General features: G+C 36.4%; 1 protein-coding gene across 1 annotated transcript in view; it reads left to right on the top strand.

Annotated features, from left to right (window-relative positions):
- LOC482176 (transmembrane protease serine 11E) overlaps window positions 1-9,804 on the top strand; it is a 42,461-nt gene extending 32,657 nt beyond the window's left edge. The window contains exon 10 of the mRNA XM_038555118.1: window positions 6,346-9,804. Coding sequence (XP_038411046.1) covers window positions 6,346-6,507 — 162 coding nt within the window. The 3' untranslated portion in view covers window positions 6,508-9,804. The remainder of the gene's footprint in view (window positions 1-6,345) is intronic.
- Window positions 9,805-19,767: the final 9,963 nt, after the last annotated feature.

Below are 19,767 nucleotides of genomic sequence, written 5' to 3'. Positions count from 1 at the left end.
TACATATAGTATAGTATGAAAGCTGGGAAACTGACATTGGTGCAATGTGAGCTTCTAGTTTAATGGCATTTTGTTACATGTGCAGATTTGTGTAACCATCACTGCAGTTGAGAACTATTCCATTGCCACGAAAACCTCCTTTAGAGGACTGAGCTTCTGATACCACTCTGGCTGGGAGAGCCTTGTTACTGTCACCCTTGCAGCCTCCACTGACATCATGGGGTAGTGGCCTCATTACTGTTGGTAGTGAGGAAAGCCCTGACTTTCCACTAGGTTTCCTCTGAAATCACCCTAGTGAAAGAGTTAGGCCTCATTTCCATTGAGTTATAGTCTATGCTCCCCAGCTGGGTACCACAGGAAAGAGAGGAGAGTTTCATCATTACCTGACAGAAATGAAAGTCGGTTTCCATCTCAGCCTCCTCTAACACCCAGAAGTGGTGGGGGATTGGGCCTCCTGACAGCCTGGTAGGGGTAGAGATCTAGGCTCACCATTTTGCCTTTGTCGATGGGGGTTGGGAAGGGTGCCACAGTTCTTTCTGTGTTTGGTTGGAGTAGAGAGGATATTGTCTAAAAGTTTTGTGTCCTCCATTGGTTGCCCCCTTTTTGTTTCTTTGACTGGAGAGAGAAAGGTTTTCTTGGGCTTCTTTTTCATTTGCATCTGTTGGCAGGTTGATAGATTGATGTTTTTCTAAGCTCTGTGTTCAGGATAAGTGGAGCAAAAAAGTAAATTCAGGGAGCTCACTGTTGAGTCATTTCTAAGTTTTCTAGCTCGCATCTGGCTTCTTCTAAATACCTTTCAGAGTTTTTATATTTATTGCTAAGTCCAATGTTTTAAAAATTAATTATTATCTTTTAAATTTAGCTTAAACAAAAAGTAATTCTATTCTATCTTGGTCCAGAACATAGACATCATTTTGAGCCCTGCTTTCACTTTTTAGTATATAGGCTAGCACCATCAATGTGACTTTGCCCACTGTCTTCATCCACATTGCTGATAGAATCAAGGCCAGTACTTGGGTACACCCTTTAATTCTCCTATAATTAATTTTGTGATTTGATAGATCTTATGTTTAATGTGCACTCTTTTTTTTTTTTAAGATTTTATGTATTTATTCATAGACAGAGAGAGAGAGAGAGAGAGAGAGAGAGAGGCAGAGACACAGGCAGAGGAAGAAGCAGGCTCCATGCAGGGAGCCTGATGTGGGACTTGATCCCGGGTCCTCAGGATCACACCCCAGGCTGCAGGCGGCGCCTAACCGCTGCGCCACTGGGACTGCCCTTAATGTGCACTCTTAAGCCTCAAATTAGTTTTTGAAATTACATGCTATTCTGTATGTTTTCCAATCTAGGTTCATACAGTGGTATATCATTCATCTCTAAGAATTTTTTTTTTTGGCAACTTTTCATGTTTTTTTCTTCCTCGCATACACACTGCACCTGTTTTTTGCTTTCACTGGCTTTATTTCCCTTAATCCGTGACTGATTTCATCATTGTCCTTTCCCAACTTTTACCTCTGGGTCAGTCAATTCAGCATTGTTCAATATGCTACATTAAACTCTTTCACCCACTTGACCTTTCTCCAGACGAACACTCAAGATTAGACTTAATTCATTGCATTTCTTTGTCTGCTCTGATGCCCAGATTATTCTTCCCTGAAGGAAGACATGGAACGATATAGACTGGTTCCATTACAAAATTCTACAGAAAATTCAAGTTGATTCTGTGAATAAAAATACTAAAATAAAACCAATTTAATAAAAGATTCACTTGAAAATACACCTATAATCTTCATTATTTGCAGATACTTTTTTTTAAATTTTATTTATTTATTCATGAGAGACACACAGAGAATGACAGAGACATAGGCAGAGGGAGAAGTAGGATCCTCGGAGGGAGCCTGATGCGGGACTCATTCCCTGGCCTGGGATCACACCCTTAGCCAAAGGCAGATTCAACTACTGAGCCACCCAGGAGTCCCTGTTTGCAGATTCTGTACTTACAAATTCACCTATTTGCTAAAATTTGTTTGTAAATCCCAAATCAGTCATCAAGGCACTTTTGTGATCATTCAGGAACATATGCAGAGTGGCAAAAATTTTTAGTGACCCAGTGTGCATGTTCCCACCTGAGGTCAAAAAAAGAGATTATCTGCCTTCTTGTTTCAGCTTTCATATCATACACTTGTGTCCTCTTTTTTGGTCTTTTTAATGCCATATTTTCCACATTTTTGTGCTTTTTATTGGTGACTTTGCTGTTTAAATAGTCTCCAAGTGTAGCGATGCAGTAAGGTCAAGAAGACTGTGATATGTCATATGGAGAAAATATATGTGTTAGGTAAGCTTCACTCAGGCATGAGTTACAGTGCTGTTGGCTATGAGTTCAACATTAATGAGTTAATAACAGATCCTAAGTAATGTACCTTTATATAGGAACATATATAAAATATGGCTATGTATTGATCAGTTGATAAAATATGACTAGAGGCTTATGGAAATCTCACCCTTTATATCCCCCAGGAATGATGATTCAGTATTCACTAATTCAGGGTTTGAGGCAACTCCATAAAAAATAACTGCTGTGAAAGCAAGAATCAATTGTATTTTATTTGGTTTCTTTTTTTTTTTTTTAATTTGGTTTCTTAACAGTCAGAATCATAGTTTAGCTATTCTAGATCTTCTCTTATCTTGATCTCTTTCATCCTACTTGCCTCTAACACTTGTGATTTTGCATTTGTGATCATCATTTATGATCTTCTTTCAAATATCTCAGCTCCTATTTATGGTAAATTCCAAATGTCATAATAATTTCATCTGCAAATATGTTCTCTACTCTATAGTACCACTTCAATGATGGTATTAGATGTGAATGTTCCTTATAAATTTGAGGAATTAAAGAGAAGGAACCAAGTTTAACTCTGTGATTATAAAACCCTGCTTTCCTATCTCTGGAAACCATTTTTTCCCTATCTCTCGGACTAGTTATCCCCCCCCCCGCCCATTTTATGTCTAGTGTCCACCATTTTTGAACTTGACCAGTTCCATATATTTTAAAATCTCAAAAATCATTAGTAACATCATATGCAAAAGTCTTTACTTGGATTTCCTACTTTCTCACCTCAGTGCCATTTGGCTACCTCCTCTTTCTTTTTTTTTTTTTTTTTTTTTTTTTGCTACCTCCTCTTTCTAAAATATGATTCTTCTTTGGGTTCTATGATCCTCAAATATGTTGCTTTCCTCTCCTATTTCTCCCACCACTCATTTCTGGTTCCTTATTTTGGTTTATTTGTTCGTTTGTTTACTTATTTAATTTTTCATGAGAGACCTGCAAGAGAGGCCGAGACACAGGCAGAGAGAGAAGCAGGCTCTCTTAAGGGAGGCCGATGTGGGACTTGATCCTAGGACTCCCAGGTACCTCAGCTGAAGGCAGATGCTCAACCACTGAGCCAGTCAATGCCCCTGGTTCTTTATTTTGGTATCTTCTTCTCTCCCTTTCTTTAAGACTCACGATCCATCAGGACTTACAGATCTTGGATGAAATTTTTCTCCATTCTCCATATACTAAACTATCTTTTCTCTGAATTCAGCTGTCCCTTTAATAACTTCCAGATCTGTATAATCAGAATTAACCTCTTGCCAAATTCAGTCTCACATTTCTACCTACTCCAAAACTATTTTCCTTCATATGTTTAAATTTTTAGCAGAAGACTAAAAATTGTACATGTGCCATCCAAACTTAACAAGGCATCATGAAACACTGTAGGCATACATTGAAGATATTGTGGGTCCCAGACTACCACAATAAAGCAAGTCAACTAAATTTTTTGTTTTCCTAATCCATATAAAAGTCATGTTTACACCAGGCTGTAGTGTATTAAGTATGCAATAGCATTATGTCTAAAATAACCAATGCACACATGTAATTTAAAACTACTTTATTGCTGGGACCCTTGGGTGGCTCAGTGGTTGAGTGTCTGCCTTCAGCTCAGGGCATGATTCCGGGGTCCTGGGATCAAGTCCCACATCAGGCTCCCCACAGGGCATCTGCTTCTCCCTCTGCCTGTGTCTCTGCCCCTCTCTCTGTGTCTCTCATGAGTAAATAAATAAAATCTTTAAAAATAAATAAATAAATAAATAAATAAATAAATAAATAAATAAATTAAAAAAATACTTTATTGCTAAAAGTTGCTAATCATCACCTGAGCATTCAATGAGTTGTAATCTTTTTGCTCTCCGAGGATATTGTCTCAGTGTTGATGGCTGTTGGGTAGTGGTTGCTGAAGTTTGGGGTGGCTGAGGCAATTTCTTAAAATAAGACAATAATGTAGTTTGCCACATAGATGAACTTTTCTTTTCATGAATGATTTCTCTATAGCATGCGATGCTGTTTGATAGCATTCTATCCACAGTAGAACTTCTTTCAAATTGGAGTAAATCGTTTCAGACTCTGCCACTGCTTTACCAACCAAGTTTATTTAATATGCTACAGCCTTCGTTGTAATTTTAACAATCTTCACAACATCTTCACCAGAAGTAGATTCCATCTCAAGAAACCACTTTCTTTGTTCATCCGTAAGAGGAAATTCCTTGTCCATTAGTTTTATCGTGAGATTGCAGCAATTTAGTCCCATCTTCAAGCTCCACTTCTAATTCAAGATCTTTTACTATTTGCACCACATCTGCAGTGACTTCATCCACTGAGATCTCAAATCCCAAAGTCATCCAGAAGGGTTGAAATTTTGACCTCTTCCCATGAATAACAAATGTTCTTAGAGGCATCTAGAATGATGAATTCTTTCCTGAAGATTTTTAATTTACTTTGCTCAGAATCATCACAGGAATCGCTATCCATGGCAGCTATAGCTTTACAAAATGTATTTCTTAAATAATAAGACTTGAAAGTCAAAATTACTAAACCCATATATTAGCAGGCATGAAAACAACTCATTTGCATCTTTCAATTAATTAGATTTAAATTTTGTGATCTCTTGAATCTTCTGTTTCTTTGTCCTAATCTACTTCTGGCTTCGTATGGGCTTGAGTTTCAATTATCAAAATGATCTATTTGTATGGTACCTGAGGGCAAGGCCCATATATTCACACTCTTTTTACATCTCCTATGACTTTGAGGGTATTGGTAAACATTTGTTGGCTAACTGATTTTAAAATTACAGACACATTATTACAAATTCAGTTCCCATTAGTATTAATTGATATTTTTACTTGACCAAAAGAAAATACACAAGGAAGTTAATATAATGCAGGGGAAAAGAATCTGGACTTCTGAGTTAGATTGCTCTGGATTCAGATTCATTTCTGCCATTGAATAGCATATGCCATCAGGCAAATTACTTAAGTTCTGTAAGTTTTGGTTTCCTCATTGCTAAAATGGAGAAAATGAAACCTCACTCTACATTTTGTTGCCAGAATTACATGGGTTAATGGGATAATATGTAATTAATTAAGATCTCCATAAAGTACTGAATATGTAATGGATGATCAGTAATAGAGACCCCAAGATTTTTTTTTAAAGATTTTCTTTATTTATTCATGAGAGACACACACAGAGAGAGAGACAGAGACACAGGCGGAGGGAGAAGTAGGCTCCATGCAGGGAGCCCGATGTGGGGCTTGATACCGGGTCTCCAGGATCACGACCTGAGCCAAAGGTAGAAGCTGAACCGCTGAGCCCCCTGGGCACACAGAGACCCCAAGATTTTGAGGAAAGATCAGCCTGTGCCTTGTTTTTATGAGCTATATAAAGAAACAGCCTTCCAGAGTTCACAAGGCATAAACAACTGGAATTTGTAGTTTTAAATATGTATTTACTAAATTCTGTTTTATGCCAGGTTCTATGCTAAGCACTTTATACTTACTGTCTTAAATAATCTTCAAAATTATCCCCTGGGGGTAGGTATCATTAGAAGCATTACGAATATGTAAATTAAAGGTCTCAGCCTGCTGGAAGAGCCAGACTTGAGATTTAAATCCAGGTGTCTGACTCTAGTGTCTGCTTTTTATCAGTAATAGACTCTACCCTTCTTCTGGGAGCTATGTCACACTGATAAAGAATATGAGGAATTATCTTCTCAGATGTACTGGATAAGAGTACTGTTCTCCAAAGAGATGGTGCCTTTAATCTCAGTGTATTGACCCCCAAATGTAAGCCAATACTCTAAGTAGTGGACCCTCCTTATGTGAATTACTGACAGGGGTATCGCTTCTGCATTTGAGCACACTGGAAACTTTAGAAAACCGTCCCTTTCATTAAACTCAAGCTAGAAAAAGAAAAAAAATACTGCAGTAATGAACTGAATATTAATTACTAATCTCTCTCTTCTCTTGTAGGGTGACTCCGGAGGACCACTTGTTAGTCCAGATGCTAGAGATATCTGGTATCTTGCTGGAATAGTGAGCTGGGGAGATGAATGTGGGCAACCTAATAAGCCAGGTGTTTATACTAGAGTGACTGCTTTCCGGGACTGGATCCATTCCAAAACTGGTATCTAAGAGAAAAACTTAGCAGAATGGAACTTATTTTTAAGTGTGGGCCATTCTCAGAGATACAGAATTGCAGAAGTCTTTGCATCAAAAGTTTGGCTAATTGACGTAAATTTCTTATGCATATATACAATTTGAAGTGATTCCTTCTTTGATTTACCCAGATTCTCTCATTTTAGGAAGTCTCCATTTTCAAGATGCAGGACAGAGTAAAAGGAAGGGTAAAAAGGAAAGAACTACATTTTTATGTACAGAAAAATATTAGGAGTTTTTTTTTTTCTTAATGGAATGAGGAAAACAATCACATTCATGATGACAAGTCAAGCAAACAGACCCCAGAATACCAAATACTTAAGATGGAGAAAGAATGGGAATTAAGAAAATGCACAGAAACCAAGATAAAGTTTTATTTTCATTTCTAACTCACAACTACAGAGATCAATGTGGGGATAATTCCATTTTTCTGTGGCTTATAATAATTATACAAATGCTGTATAATGTACTTGTTCTAAGTTAAAGCAAATAATACATATTTAATATTGCACAGTTAAGAATATCAATATATAATAATAAAAATAGCATCCATTTGCTTGATATTATAATAGTTCATGAAAAAGAGGAAGATGGGAAAACAATACTACTCAATGTATTGCAAATTCTTTTAAAATTAGAGGCCATGAAAATTCATTTAAGAACAACCAGTATACCTTATGTGTTAAGATTTTTTACTGTTGTTGAATAGAAGAGAATGAAGAGAGAATCAGTCCAAACTATTGAATGACGCAGTATTTTCACCAAGTGGCTTCTGTATTCAAATACACAGCCTGGAAAGGAATAAGGTCCAGGTATTAATGTGTAGTTAAAGTCATGCAAATGGAAGCCAGACCTCCTATTTTTAGATGATGGCACATCTTTGCCTGTTGCTGCATCGGGCCCATGCTTGGACCCAGAGACCTTTTAGACTTCTCTGGGCTTAGATGGGAAGATATAGGAATTTATCCTGGAAGCTGCCTCCCTGTTATGTCTAGTATAATACTGAATTACTAACCGCTTACAGGTAAAACTGAAGAGTAATAGCCAGATGTCAGCCACTTTCATAATTTCAATTTTGGTAAATAACTACTGAGCAGTTAGAGACACAACAGGCAAGTGATCTAGGCCATTATGAATTTAATTAGAACTCAGGCCAGCATATATGAGATTTCACTAAATTTTTCCAATACCCTTGCCTCCTTGTATACAGCTACTCTTCCAAGTTCTGTATCTGACCATAATCACTTTGAAAACTAACAATAGTAGAAAAAATTGGGCTTTTACCGACCCAAGTAGTATTGGCAGATGAACTGGTAAAATTTAGGTGGTTGGCTAAAATAAAATGAAAACTGCAATAAATTGACAGTGTGAAATATTTTGCATAAGTTATTTTTGTTTCATTTAATAAATATTTTGGGAAAAACAAAATTGAGGGAAGTGATGAATTTTAAACAAAGATTTAAGTACATTTCAAACTGAATTACTCTCAGTATTCCATTCCAAATGGATCCCCTGTTTCAGGACATTCTGCAGTTGGGCCTGTAGGTGGCTCCTGTAAGTTGTAGGAAGGTAAAGATCTTCAAGTAATAAAAACTGTAGTAGAAATTCTATATTAGGGTCTTATAAAACCAAACGAACACAATTCCTCTTTTTGAAGGCATTTAAAAATGAATACATGTAAATTGACATCATGATAATATTTCCCAGATTTCTGGAGGTGAGTTTCCAAACTAAAAATTTGTAACCTGTATTATGACTAATTTCTTCTGCAAACAAACTTGAAGAGATTTAAATTAAGGAGAAATTTTAGAAGTTTAATTTAATAGTGACATCATAGTCCTCAGAGAAATATTTTTGATACATTCTTTTACAAAAGATTTGAGAAACAGGTTGGGTCACAGTGAAAAAATGAGAAATAATTCAAACTTTATGTGCTCAGAGAAATAGATAACACACTGTGTCATGTTTTTAAAATGACTTCTTTTGAACATGTCTAACCATCTCATTGGAGAAAGCTAAGAAGTCATGACTGGAATAATATTCATTAATTGTACAAGAGGTAAGCAGTTCCTTCTATATCTTTTATCTCTTCTCACTGTATCTAGTAAAGTGCTCTGTATTCTAATAAGCTTTTAAGAGTTGTTGTTTTATTTTTGTATTATGCAGAAAACATAGCTTTATTATTGTTCACGCATGTATTTTAAGAAACTAAAATCCAGATTTTATATTAACTGTGTGACTTAAGCCAGCTGATTAAGCCCCTAAGCCTCAATATATACTCACTTATAAGACAGGGATAATGATATTTACTTCAAATGATTGATTATAGGAATTAAAATGAGATAATGTTTGAAAGTACTCAGCACAGTTCTTGGAACATAGTAGGTTTTCAAGAAAGGGTAGCTATTATAACTATTGTAATTAAACTATGGTTTATTGTTTTAAACAATTGGTACTTGATCATAATAGTTTGAATAAATATCTTTGAAATGAGATTATTAGACTAACAGAATGGTCTGGCTTCTTATTTAACTCCTCCTTGAAGGAGATTAATAATAATTTAATAATTTAATAATAACTCCTCCTTGAAGGAGTTATTGACTCCCTCAAGTAGATATAGCATCCTCTTTTCTGAAATTCCTTATCATCTGAAAAAACCTTTTTATAAAAATTTTCAGATAATCAGAGATTCACATACAGTTGTAAAATATAATACAGAGCAATCCTTTGTATCCTTTATCCAGTTTCCCACAATGGTAAACATCTTCTTAGCTATAGTATATTATCACAATCAGGAAGCTGACATTGAGATAATCCATCAATCCACCAACCTTATTCAGATGTTTGTGTGCTTTTAATTTTATGTAATTTTATCATGTGTGGATTTGGATAACTACCACCACAGACAAGATACAATATAGTTTGATCTCAAGGACCCCTCCAGTTGCTCCCAGCCATCTGGCTCTCTCCCTATCCCTGTCCCAGTCTCTAACTCCTGGCAACCACTAATCTCTTATGTATCTTTTAATTTTGTCTATTTGAGAATGGTATATAAATGGAATCATACAGTATTAAACCATAAGAGGTTAGCTTTTCCACTCAACATAATTCCATCGACATCAATCCAAGTCGCGTGTGTCAGTAGTTCATTCTTTTATTGCTGAGTTGTATTCTATGTTACAGATGTACCAAAATTTGTTTAACCATTCACTCACTGAAGGGCATTTGAATTGTGTACAATTTTTGACTATCATGAATAAAGCTACTATAACATCTGTGTGTTGGTGTGTAGGTTTTTATGTGAACATTCATTCTTCTGGGATTAATGCCTAGAGTGCATTAATGGTCATATGGTAAGCACATGTTTAGTTTTTTAAGAAACTGCCAAATTCTTTGAGCTGGCTTCTTACCATTTTTTAAATCTATCTGTACCTATGCTCTCCATATTTTTTAGATATGTGAATATTTATTCATATTATATTAATATTAATACATATTTTATCTATGTGAATAGATCTGATTTCAACAACTAGACTAAGTCCTCTGCAGTAGGGACCATGACTGATTCATTTTTATAACCTTCACAGTTCATAGGAAAGTCTATTATTTATGGCACATACTCAATAAAAATTTATTAAATAAAGAGTGATGATAGTAATAAAAGCAAGCAAACTCAATACATGAAAAATATTAAAAAAGGAATTACTTTGGGTAGAAAAATTAGTATTGCCTTCATGAATGTATTATGCCATAATATTTATAATTTTGGACTCTGGGATCCCTGGGTGGCGCAGCGGTTTGGCGCCTGCCTTTGGCCCAGGGCGCGATCCTGGAGACCCGGGATGGAATCCCACGTCAGGCTCCCGGTGCATGGAGCCTGCTTCTCCCTCTGCCTGTGTCTCTGCCTCTCTCTCTCTCTCCGTGTGACTATCATGAATAAATAAATTAAAAAAAATAATTTTGGATTCTACCATAGTATTTCCAAGTATTTCATGTTGCTTGATGTATAATATTGCTCTCCACACTTTCCGGATAGTCCACAATCAAATATAGACTAAAAGACATGGATTATATGATGATCCTATCCTGTGTCTGTTTATTTCCTGATACATAATGTCTTTAATGGTTTTCGAACACATCTGTATCAATTTCTACACTGTACTTGTGGAATGGATTCCAGTATAAGTCTATACTTCATAAATATTTCTCATTCTCAATTTTAATAACCATTACTATTTTTTTATCCTAATAAAGTTTTTAGTGTACAACTTTCAAGGTGGAGTAGAAGACAGAGCCTGTGAAATGCAATTAGAAGATGTTCCCAAGTTGACACTGATTCATTAATCTATACCTCTTTGGCACAGCTGTAGCCAGCTTAAATAAACACAATCACTATAATGACTGCCCCACACATACCTTTGACTCCTATACTTCTCTTTTGCTTCACTGACCTATGGCACTTGCTTTTTAACCACAACCCTGATAAAATCCAAATCTCCACCTACTCTTTTTCTATACCACGCCATTGAACATGTTTGGAGAAAAAACACAAAACCACACCGACAGGTCTGACTTCAAACTCATGATCACAAATCTCCAGTACACTCTCAGCGCTTCCCCAACATCATGTGACACTTCGTTGTTCACCCTTCTATTCTTCCAGATGTCTATTTCACATCTTTTCCTCTCCTCCATTCCCCCTAACACCTCCTTCCTCATCCCCACTCTCCACTGATGATCTTGGTTCTCACCTTCCCTGAAAGTCAAGCATCCTGAAGAAACCCTCCGCCCACCTCTACTCACATGTCAGCAGCTGCTCCTGCACACTTGGCCTTCCTGCCTGTTGCCCCAGGTGCTCTGAAAGGCAATCCCTCCACCCATACACTAGATCCCAGCTTCTCTCACCTACTTAAGTAATTTGCTCCAGCAACTCTTCCGTCCCTTTCCTACATAGTCAGCTATTTTTTTTGTGACTTCTTTGATCTTAAGCAAACAACAAACATATATAAATCCCCCAAATTATTTTGACTCCACTTCTCCACCAGCTGCTGCTTCAAGTCTTTGCCGGAAAGCTTTTTGAAGAAATCGGTCTATATTTACTATCTCTTAATACCTCTCCTTCCCTTATTCCTTAAGCACATTTCAATCAAGCTTTGGCTCCATCATTTCACTAAAACTGCTCTGCAAGGACATTAATAGTCTCCATGTTGCTAAATCTAATGGTAGAGTTCTCATCTTAAATGTGTCATCAATAGCATCTTGCACAGTTGATCTCTGCTTCCTCCTTCCTAAACCTTCCTTTTCTTTCAGGGCACCACATATTCCTGATTTCCTGCTACACTCAGACTTTGTACTCACAGGCTAGTCTCATTTTCTGGTTGCCCTCCCTGTCCTTAACCCCCTAATGTTCGCTGACTCTAGGGCCAAGACCTTGTTACTTTTCCTTGGTGATCTTCTTCAGTCTTATAGTTTTATTTAATTTTTAAAAAGGTTTTATTTATTTATTAGACACAGAGAGAACAAGCAGGGGGAGTATGAGAGGGAGAAGCAGACTCCCTGCTAAGCAGGGAGGCTGACATGGGCTCAACCCCAAGACTGCTGAGCCACCCAGGTGCCCCTGTGTCATGGTTTTAAATACCATCTACATGATGGCATTTCCAGGTTTTTGTCTTTAGTCCAGACCTCTCTCCTCAAATTCAAATTTCTATGTCAAATTGCCTATTGGTATCTGCATTAAGACGTCTAATAACCCTTTCAAACATAATCTGTCTAGTTTCCAAACGTGTTATATCCACTATCTGTCTCTGCACAGTCAAGTGCCATTCTTCCAGTTGTTCAGGCCCTAAACCTCTGAACTCCCATCTTTCACATCCCACATCTAAAAATTTTCTAGTATAACAATATTCTCTAGAATTTTGTCTAAACTCAAGCTCACTTGTCAGTTTGTAAATTAAACACCTGCTTCCTTTTGAAAAGAATATTATTTGCTACTTCTTCCATTCTCTGAAACTCCAAAATTCCAGAGACATTAGCTTCATTAGTTCAGTAATCATTTTCAGCTATTCTTGTTACTGTGGAATAGAGTTCATTCTGGAAAAATGAATATGGAAACATTTATAATAGCAGAGTAGCTTTCTAAAATCTTTCATTCCATTTGAGCTTCTGCCATTTAATTCCTGTTCGTGGTTGTACAAGGCAGCTTAGTTAGCCTATAGTTTATTTTATTGGTTCATTTACATCATGCTTTGCTTTCCCTAAGTATAGCTACCATCTGTCACCACACAACACTATTACAATACCATTGACTATATTTCCTATGCTGTACCTTTCATCCCTGTGACTTATTCATTCCATAACCAGAAACCTGTATCTGCAGCTTACTCTTAAGACATCAGTTGAAAAAATCAACTTGTCTGGGCATTTAGTGGCACTCAAGAATTGGTCTCTGGTTTTCTCAACTGCTAAAATTTATATTTCCAGTACAACCTTTTCAATGAATTCCAGTCTCATATAAACAATTGCCCATTCAACAGCTCTGTATAGACACCTAAACACCCTCTCTAATGCAGCATGTCTAAAAATGAGGTCTTGATTTCCAATTTCAATTCCACATATTTTTCTGAGTGTTACCATCTCAGTGGCATCACCATGCAACCAACTGCTCAGGCACCAAACTTCCCACCACATTCAATCCATCAGCAGATCCTGCAAGCTCTATTTTCAAGATATACCAAACTTCAACAATTTCTTACTGCCTCTTCTGCAGTCCCCAAAACAATTTTTCTCACCTGGATAACTTCAACAGCCTTTTAAGTTTCTGTCTCTTGCTCCTATCCTACTCAGCGCTGACATTCAATTTCTTGCTTCACACAGAAGTCATTCAGAGCCTTTTGAAATATGTTTGATCATATCATTTTCTGTTTTAAAATCTTACAATGGCTTTCCACCAAACTTAGAATGAACTTCAAAGTTCTTATTTCATTTTATAAGGTTCAGTAAAAACCATTTTTCTTTGGCCATTACCTCTACAACTTTTTATTTTTCTGCTCTTTCTCTAATTCTTCAACTACTTTGGCCACTTTGCTGACCCTCAAGCATTTCATGAATTCTTCTGCTGCCACATTTTTGTTTTTTCTGCTTTTTCTACTGGAAAACTATTTCCCCAGATAGTCATGTGATTTCTCCTCCTCTTCATTTCATCCAAGTCTCTGCTCAGAGGTCGATGTCTCAGAAAAGCCTATGTTGACCACTGTAACTTGTATAATAGTTTCTGTTACCCATTTTCCTTTTATTCTATTTTACATATCTTTATAGCAATCATTTCTGCCTGACATTACACACACACACACACAAACACACACAGTATAATCCAGTATAATCTCATTTTAGTTAATTATATCTATAAAGATTCTTTTTCCAAATAAGGTCATATTCTGAAGTTCCAGTTGGATGCAAATGTTTGGGGGGCAATAGTCAACCCAGCACAGTCCCCAAGACAAGCCACAGTCTTTTTGTATCCTTGGAAGCAACATCCTATCACCTCAGTAGCATAGAATTGGTAGAAATGTTAATAAGCCAATTCTACGCTCAGGGGAGGAGATTACACAGTGTGCAAATCCCAGGAGGTTGAGACCATTGAGACCCATTTTAGAGGCTCTCTCCCATGTGCATGGACTTGGAAGAGATCTTTGGAAGTTAAGACTCCACCCTACTGCTGTGATGATCTTAGCTTTGGTTCTCTTGAAAGCAGAACCTGAAACAATGACTTCCATGCAAATAGTTTCCTGGAAGTGATCCTAGAAATGGGGGATTCGGAAGGAATAGAGAAGGAAAAACCAAGACTTGGATGTGTTATTGAATTGGCACCTATGGAGGAATGGTGTTCTATCCCACAGAGATTTCTGAAGAGGCCTATAGAATACTACTCAGAATTATCCATCTGAGGAAATAAAGAAGGAACATTTCCCCTCACTGACTGAGAACTGACCCATGGTGAATTGCCTATTTGCATTTCCAGGTTGGGCAAATGGATTGGTCGATCTGGCTCCCATGGGCATCCTATGCTGAAGTTTTTAGAAGAGTCCTATGACACTTGAAGTGATGTCAGACAGAAGGTGTCTGAAGTCTATGCAGAACTATTTGCCATACTTGCATTTGGAATTGAGGTGAGGCCTAGAAGATATAAGGCAGTGCCCAAGAGATTCATGATAAAAGGGAGAGGCTAGAAAAAATTAGAAATTTAATGACAAAAGAGTTTTCTGTTTGAAGTCAGAGATAGTTCATCTACATAACCATCATATGTCTTCCCATTTTAGTTTTCCAGACTAAAAACTATAACTCTTCTCCTGAGATCCAACCATTTCCTGCCCTAGAGTTATTGCTGATCAGATTAACTAACCATTGACTTACTCCCACATATAAATATTCCAATAAATATTCACATATACAAATATAATAGTCTTGTGATAAAGACATTGGTCCTAAGATCTGGGCTATTAATTTATATCATAGTCTTTTCTTTTTTTATATTTGTGGTCCTAAAAAAATAAAAAGAAAATAAGCCAAAACAATGAAAGTGATTATCATCTCTAGATCATTGCTAACAGAAATATAACATAAGTCACACATGTATTTTAATTCTTTCATAGACACATTTAAAAAAGTAAAAAGAAACATGTGAAGTTAATTTTAATGATATATTTTAAACCCAATTGTGATATTGTGATTTATAATAAGAAATAGATATTTTGCTTCACAAGGGCCGAGGGTGGGTGGTCCCAAGATGGGCCATTTTGGCATGAAGATTATTCTGAATTAAAAAAGCAACTAAACCCCAGCAGATTCAGGAAGAGCCCTTCAATCCCCTCCTCAACTGCCTAGAAAGAATTTAGAAGGTTGATCTGCTCTAGGAAGAGAGTTATCACCATAACTCTGTTATTGTATAAAGTAGGTATGATTGATAGGAAGGAACCCAGCAAAGCCTTCCCTTTATTTCTTCAGACCTGCCTAAGGTGTGCCATAGTTTACTTATCCTGAATTGCAATTTCTCTTCTCTTTCTTTTTTTTTTTTTCTTCTCTTCTCTTTCTTTATAAACCCACTTTGCTGGCAAAATAACCAGCCATTTTATTTTTGGGGTCGACAAGAAAGCCCTAGTAGATCAAAAAACTGGACTTACTTTATTATTTCTGAAATAAGATTTACTAGGGATTATTCAAAGGCTGTAGTGTCCTAAAAATCATTTTATTTCAAATTAATTTTTTACTTATAGAAAGTTGCAAAACTAGTAAAAAGTGTTCTCTTAAATTACTTGCCCCATTATGTTTAATGCAAACATTTTGTATAACCATAGGACAACTATCAAGAACAGGAAATTAGCACTAGTACGATATTATTATTTAGACTACAGACCTTATTTGAGTTATCAAAAATATCTGGCAGGTAGGTACTAATAATTTCTTTCACTACTTTCAGAACATGTAAAAAACCCACTAGTCTTGTCCTTTCAGGATTAAAACCCTTCACAAGGAAATACAGTAACATTGTTAGCTCCTGGGTTTGTTGTTGTTGTTAAAACTCATTTGAATACTCTTAGAACAATGTTTTTCACGTTTTGGTGTCTATAAACTTACTAAGGATATTTGTCAACAATTTGTCTTGGGCCCCATCCTTAAATCCATGTACAGTTGGGATGGGGGAGCCTAGGAATCTGCATTTTAAACAATCATTTGCTGGTGGATCACTCTTTGATGAACATGAGCTTATAGGCAGATTAGCAGAAATCAGTGTGGTATATTGGAGGGGTTTTGAAAGATCCTTCATCAACTTGATTTTTTTTTTTTTCTTTTAAGAATGACTCACTAGGGGCACCTGGATGGCTCAGTTGGTTTTGCTTCTGTGTTCTGCTCAGGTCATGATATCCAGTTCCTGGAATTGAGTCCTGCGTCAGACTCCCTGCACAGTGGGGAGTCTGCTTCTCTCTCTCTCTCTCTCTCTCTCTCTCTTTCCCTATGCCCCGCCTCCCTGCTCATTTTCAATCTCTCTCAAATAAATAAAATCTTAAAAAAAAGAATGATTCACTAATACATTTTAAAAGAAGTTTTAGTATCAATTCATATATTTTACTATTAAAACATGCATGCATTACCTGGTAGAACACATAGGTTATCTATTCTTTTTTCCTGATATAAGTTGTTGTCCTATGAGGTAGCTACATGATGCAAGAGAGAATGGGAACACGATATAGGGTAGAACCCCAGTAGCCACGAACCCTATAAAGTGTCTCTAAGGCATTAAAATCAGTCCTACTGGCATCTCAGCCACTAGAGGTAGGGAATCAAATAGCTCACACTCAAAAGAAGTTAGTACAGCACCAAAATGTTCATACCTTCCCATTTTTTCCCCTCAATTTTCTACAGTCTATTATGCAAACACACATCAGTTGTTGATCCTAAACTCCTCTGGTGTACAGATTCTACATTTACCACCACTCCTGCCGCATTGTCCTCCTATCTACCTACTGGCCACTTAGAAACTTTGTAGGGCCAATCAATCATATATTCTAATACTATAAGGCATTACATTAATAATTGGGATATTATCTTAATAATATCTTTTTACATAAGCATATAGAGTTTAGTAATTTAATTTTGTGATGTTCAAGAAATTCAGATAACATTTTCAAGGAAACAACTTGTAGCAGAAAGCACGCACAGCAGTGATGATTTTATCAACACTAAAATATTTCTCTTATTAGTTCTAGCACTTCTTGTGGTGTAAATGAATAGATACTACTGATATCAGTTTTCTTCCTGTAAAGGGAAGCATACTGATAAGAGCACAGAAGCTATTTTATAGTAGATGCTAAAAGACCACATCACACCCATAAATGCAGATACTCTTCTCTTACTATTTTTGTAATAATGAACTAAACCAAAAATCTCCAGAATTTATGGTAAGAAATATTATATTATAATATATATTATTTACTGAAATCTCATATTTCCAGCAGTATCTATATATGGTGAAACTTATGTCTGAAGGGAGCATATAGAGTAAAATTGCTGCCTATAAATTGGGAAGAGAAGACAGTATTGTCAGAAAATGGAGAGAAGGGTAGTCTTCATCATTTACTAATGATGTTAGGGATTGACAGTAAGTAGTAGATTCTAAAATTCTCTTGGATTTTCTTTGGAATTGGAAAGTTCTGTTTGTCAGATGATGCATCTTAACTATCTGGTAATTGGGGTGACCATATGTGTTAGCTAATTGGTTTTATCCAGAGAAAAATAAAACTTTTCATAGCTTTGTGATAGGACATTGCAAATATGAGCAAGGTACCGCTGAAGTTAGGCTCCTACCTTCCCACAGAAACTGGAGATAGGGGTGTCATCTCTTGAAATATTTCCATCTCAAAGATAAGACTTCAGGTCTTTGAGAAAGATATTCCTGGATCATAAAGCTGACATAAAGGTCTATCTAGGTTTTTTAAAAATGTAACTTAGGTGTAGAAATGAAACAGCAACTGCTATAATTTAAAAAATAAAACAGGGGCACCTGGGTAGCTCAGTGGATTAGGTGTCTGCCTTTGGCTCAGGTCATGATCCCAGGGTTAGGATTGAGTCCCATGTCAGGCTCCCTACTCAGCAGAGAGTCTGCCTCTCCCTTTTCCTCTGCTGTTCTCCCTTCCTCATTCTCTCTCACTCTTTCTGTGTCAAGTAAATAAATAAAATCTTAAAAAATAAAAATAAAACAATTGGCACAGTATCTTTAAGCCTTTGTTGTTATCATCTCTTTCCTGAACAAAGATACTTTATTTTCTTTGAGTAGATGAAGATTGGGTGGCTACTTTTTAAACCATCTAATTTTTTTTTTTAACATCTAATGCATAAGCCAAACTTGGTACAATGGACCTTCAATGAGGATCAATGGGACATCTATGTGATATTTGCTTTGTAAGTGCCAAGAAAATGTGGTAAGCAAGAATTAAAATAAGTCTTAAAAATAATGCTTTGTTGTGGTGTTGTTTTTTTTTTAGAATTGCTTCATCTGTTTTTCATTGTTATTAAAAATACTTTAAAAATAACTTGTTAATCAGTGATCAATAAGGAAATTGCTAATATCCAACATGAAAATTTCAGCTTTTAGCAATTTGATTTTTACATCTGCTGAAAACATTACTTAGATTTGCTATAATTTATTTAACCACTCGTATATTGATAGACACTTTAGCTATTTCTGATTTCCCCTAATTAATAGAATGCTGCAGGGAACATATTTGCATTTGTTAGGTAATTAATAAAATAAATAAAAAATCTTAAAAAAACAAAACAAAACTAGATATTCTCTCTCATAAGTTCCCAGAAAATAGATTCTATGTCAGAGATTTCTGTTTATGTGTTTATTGAATAGAGTTCACTGAAATAACACTGCTAAGACAGTGAGGTAAGCAGTATTGGCAAGAGGAGAACTTGCCATAAGGCTTTTAATCAATGTCAGACAGTGCTTTGAAGCTGACATATCTCCTTAGACATACACTGGCCTCTCTGACATGTACTAAATTGAAGAAAAGACTCTAGGGCTTTGAAACCAACTCCTCCCTCACTCATTGGCCAATTGTGACAGTACTCTTGGGCTGCTAAACAGAATATCATAGACTGGGTAGCTTGTAAGCAACAGATATTTATTTTTCACAGCTCTGGAGACTAGGAAGCCCCAGATCAAGGTGCTAGGAGATTTGGTACCTGGTGGGAACTTGCTTCTTGGTTCTTAGACTGCCATCTTCTCATTATGTCATTACATGGTAGGAGGGCCAAGGGAGGTCCTCAGGGTCTCTCTTATGAAAAAGACATTAATCTAATTTGTAAAGGCTCTGCCCTCATGACCAAATAACCTATCAGGACTTCTACAAGTACTTTGTAACTGAGCTATCTACATCCTTTCTTGCTGCCCTCCATACAATGGCCCCTCTCTAGGCAAAGTGATCTCCCTAAAACAAAAATTGATTAGATCATCCCCCTGCTTAAAATATCCAAATAGCTGTACATTGGTTTTAGGATGAAGATATCCTAACATGGCTTACCAGGCCTAATAGGATCTGGTCCCTGACTATCTCTCAGCTTTATCTCAGGCCATTGTCCCTTATTCAATGCTGAAAGCCACATTTGCCTTTCTTCACATACTCTTGAGCAGTATCCACTCTCTTCTTTTCCCAGTTTCTTATGGCTGCCACACACCTT

Source organism: Canis lupus, chromosome 13 (genome assembly GCF_011100685.1).
Source record: "Canis lupus familiaris isolate Mischka breed German Shepherd chromosome 13, alternate assembly UU_Cfam_GSD_1.0, whole genome shotgun sequence".
Classification (NCBI taxonomy): Eukaryota; Metazoa; Chordata; class Mammalia; order Carnivora; family Canidae; genus Canis; species Canis lupus.
Note: the sequence above shows the minus strand (reverse complement) of the source record. Positions and strands in the feature narration are given on the sequence as shown.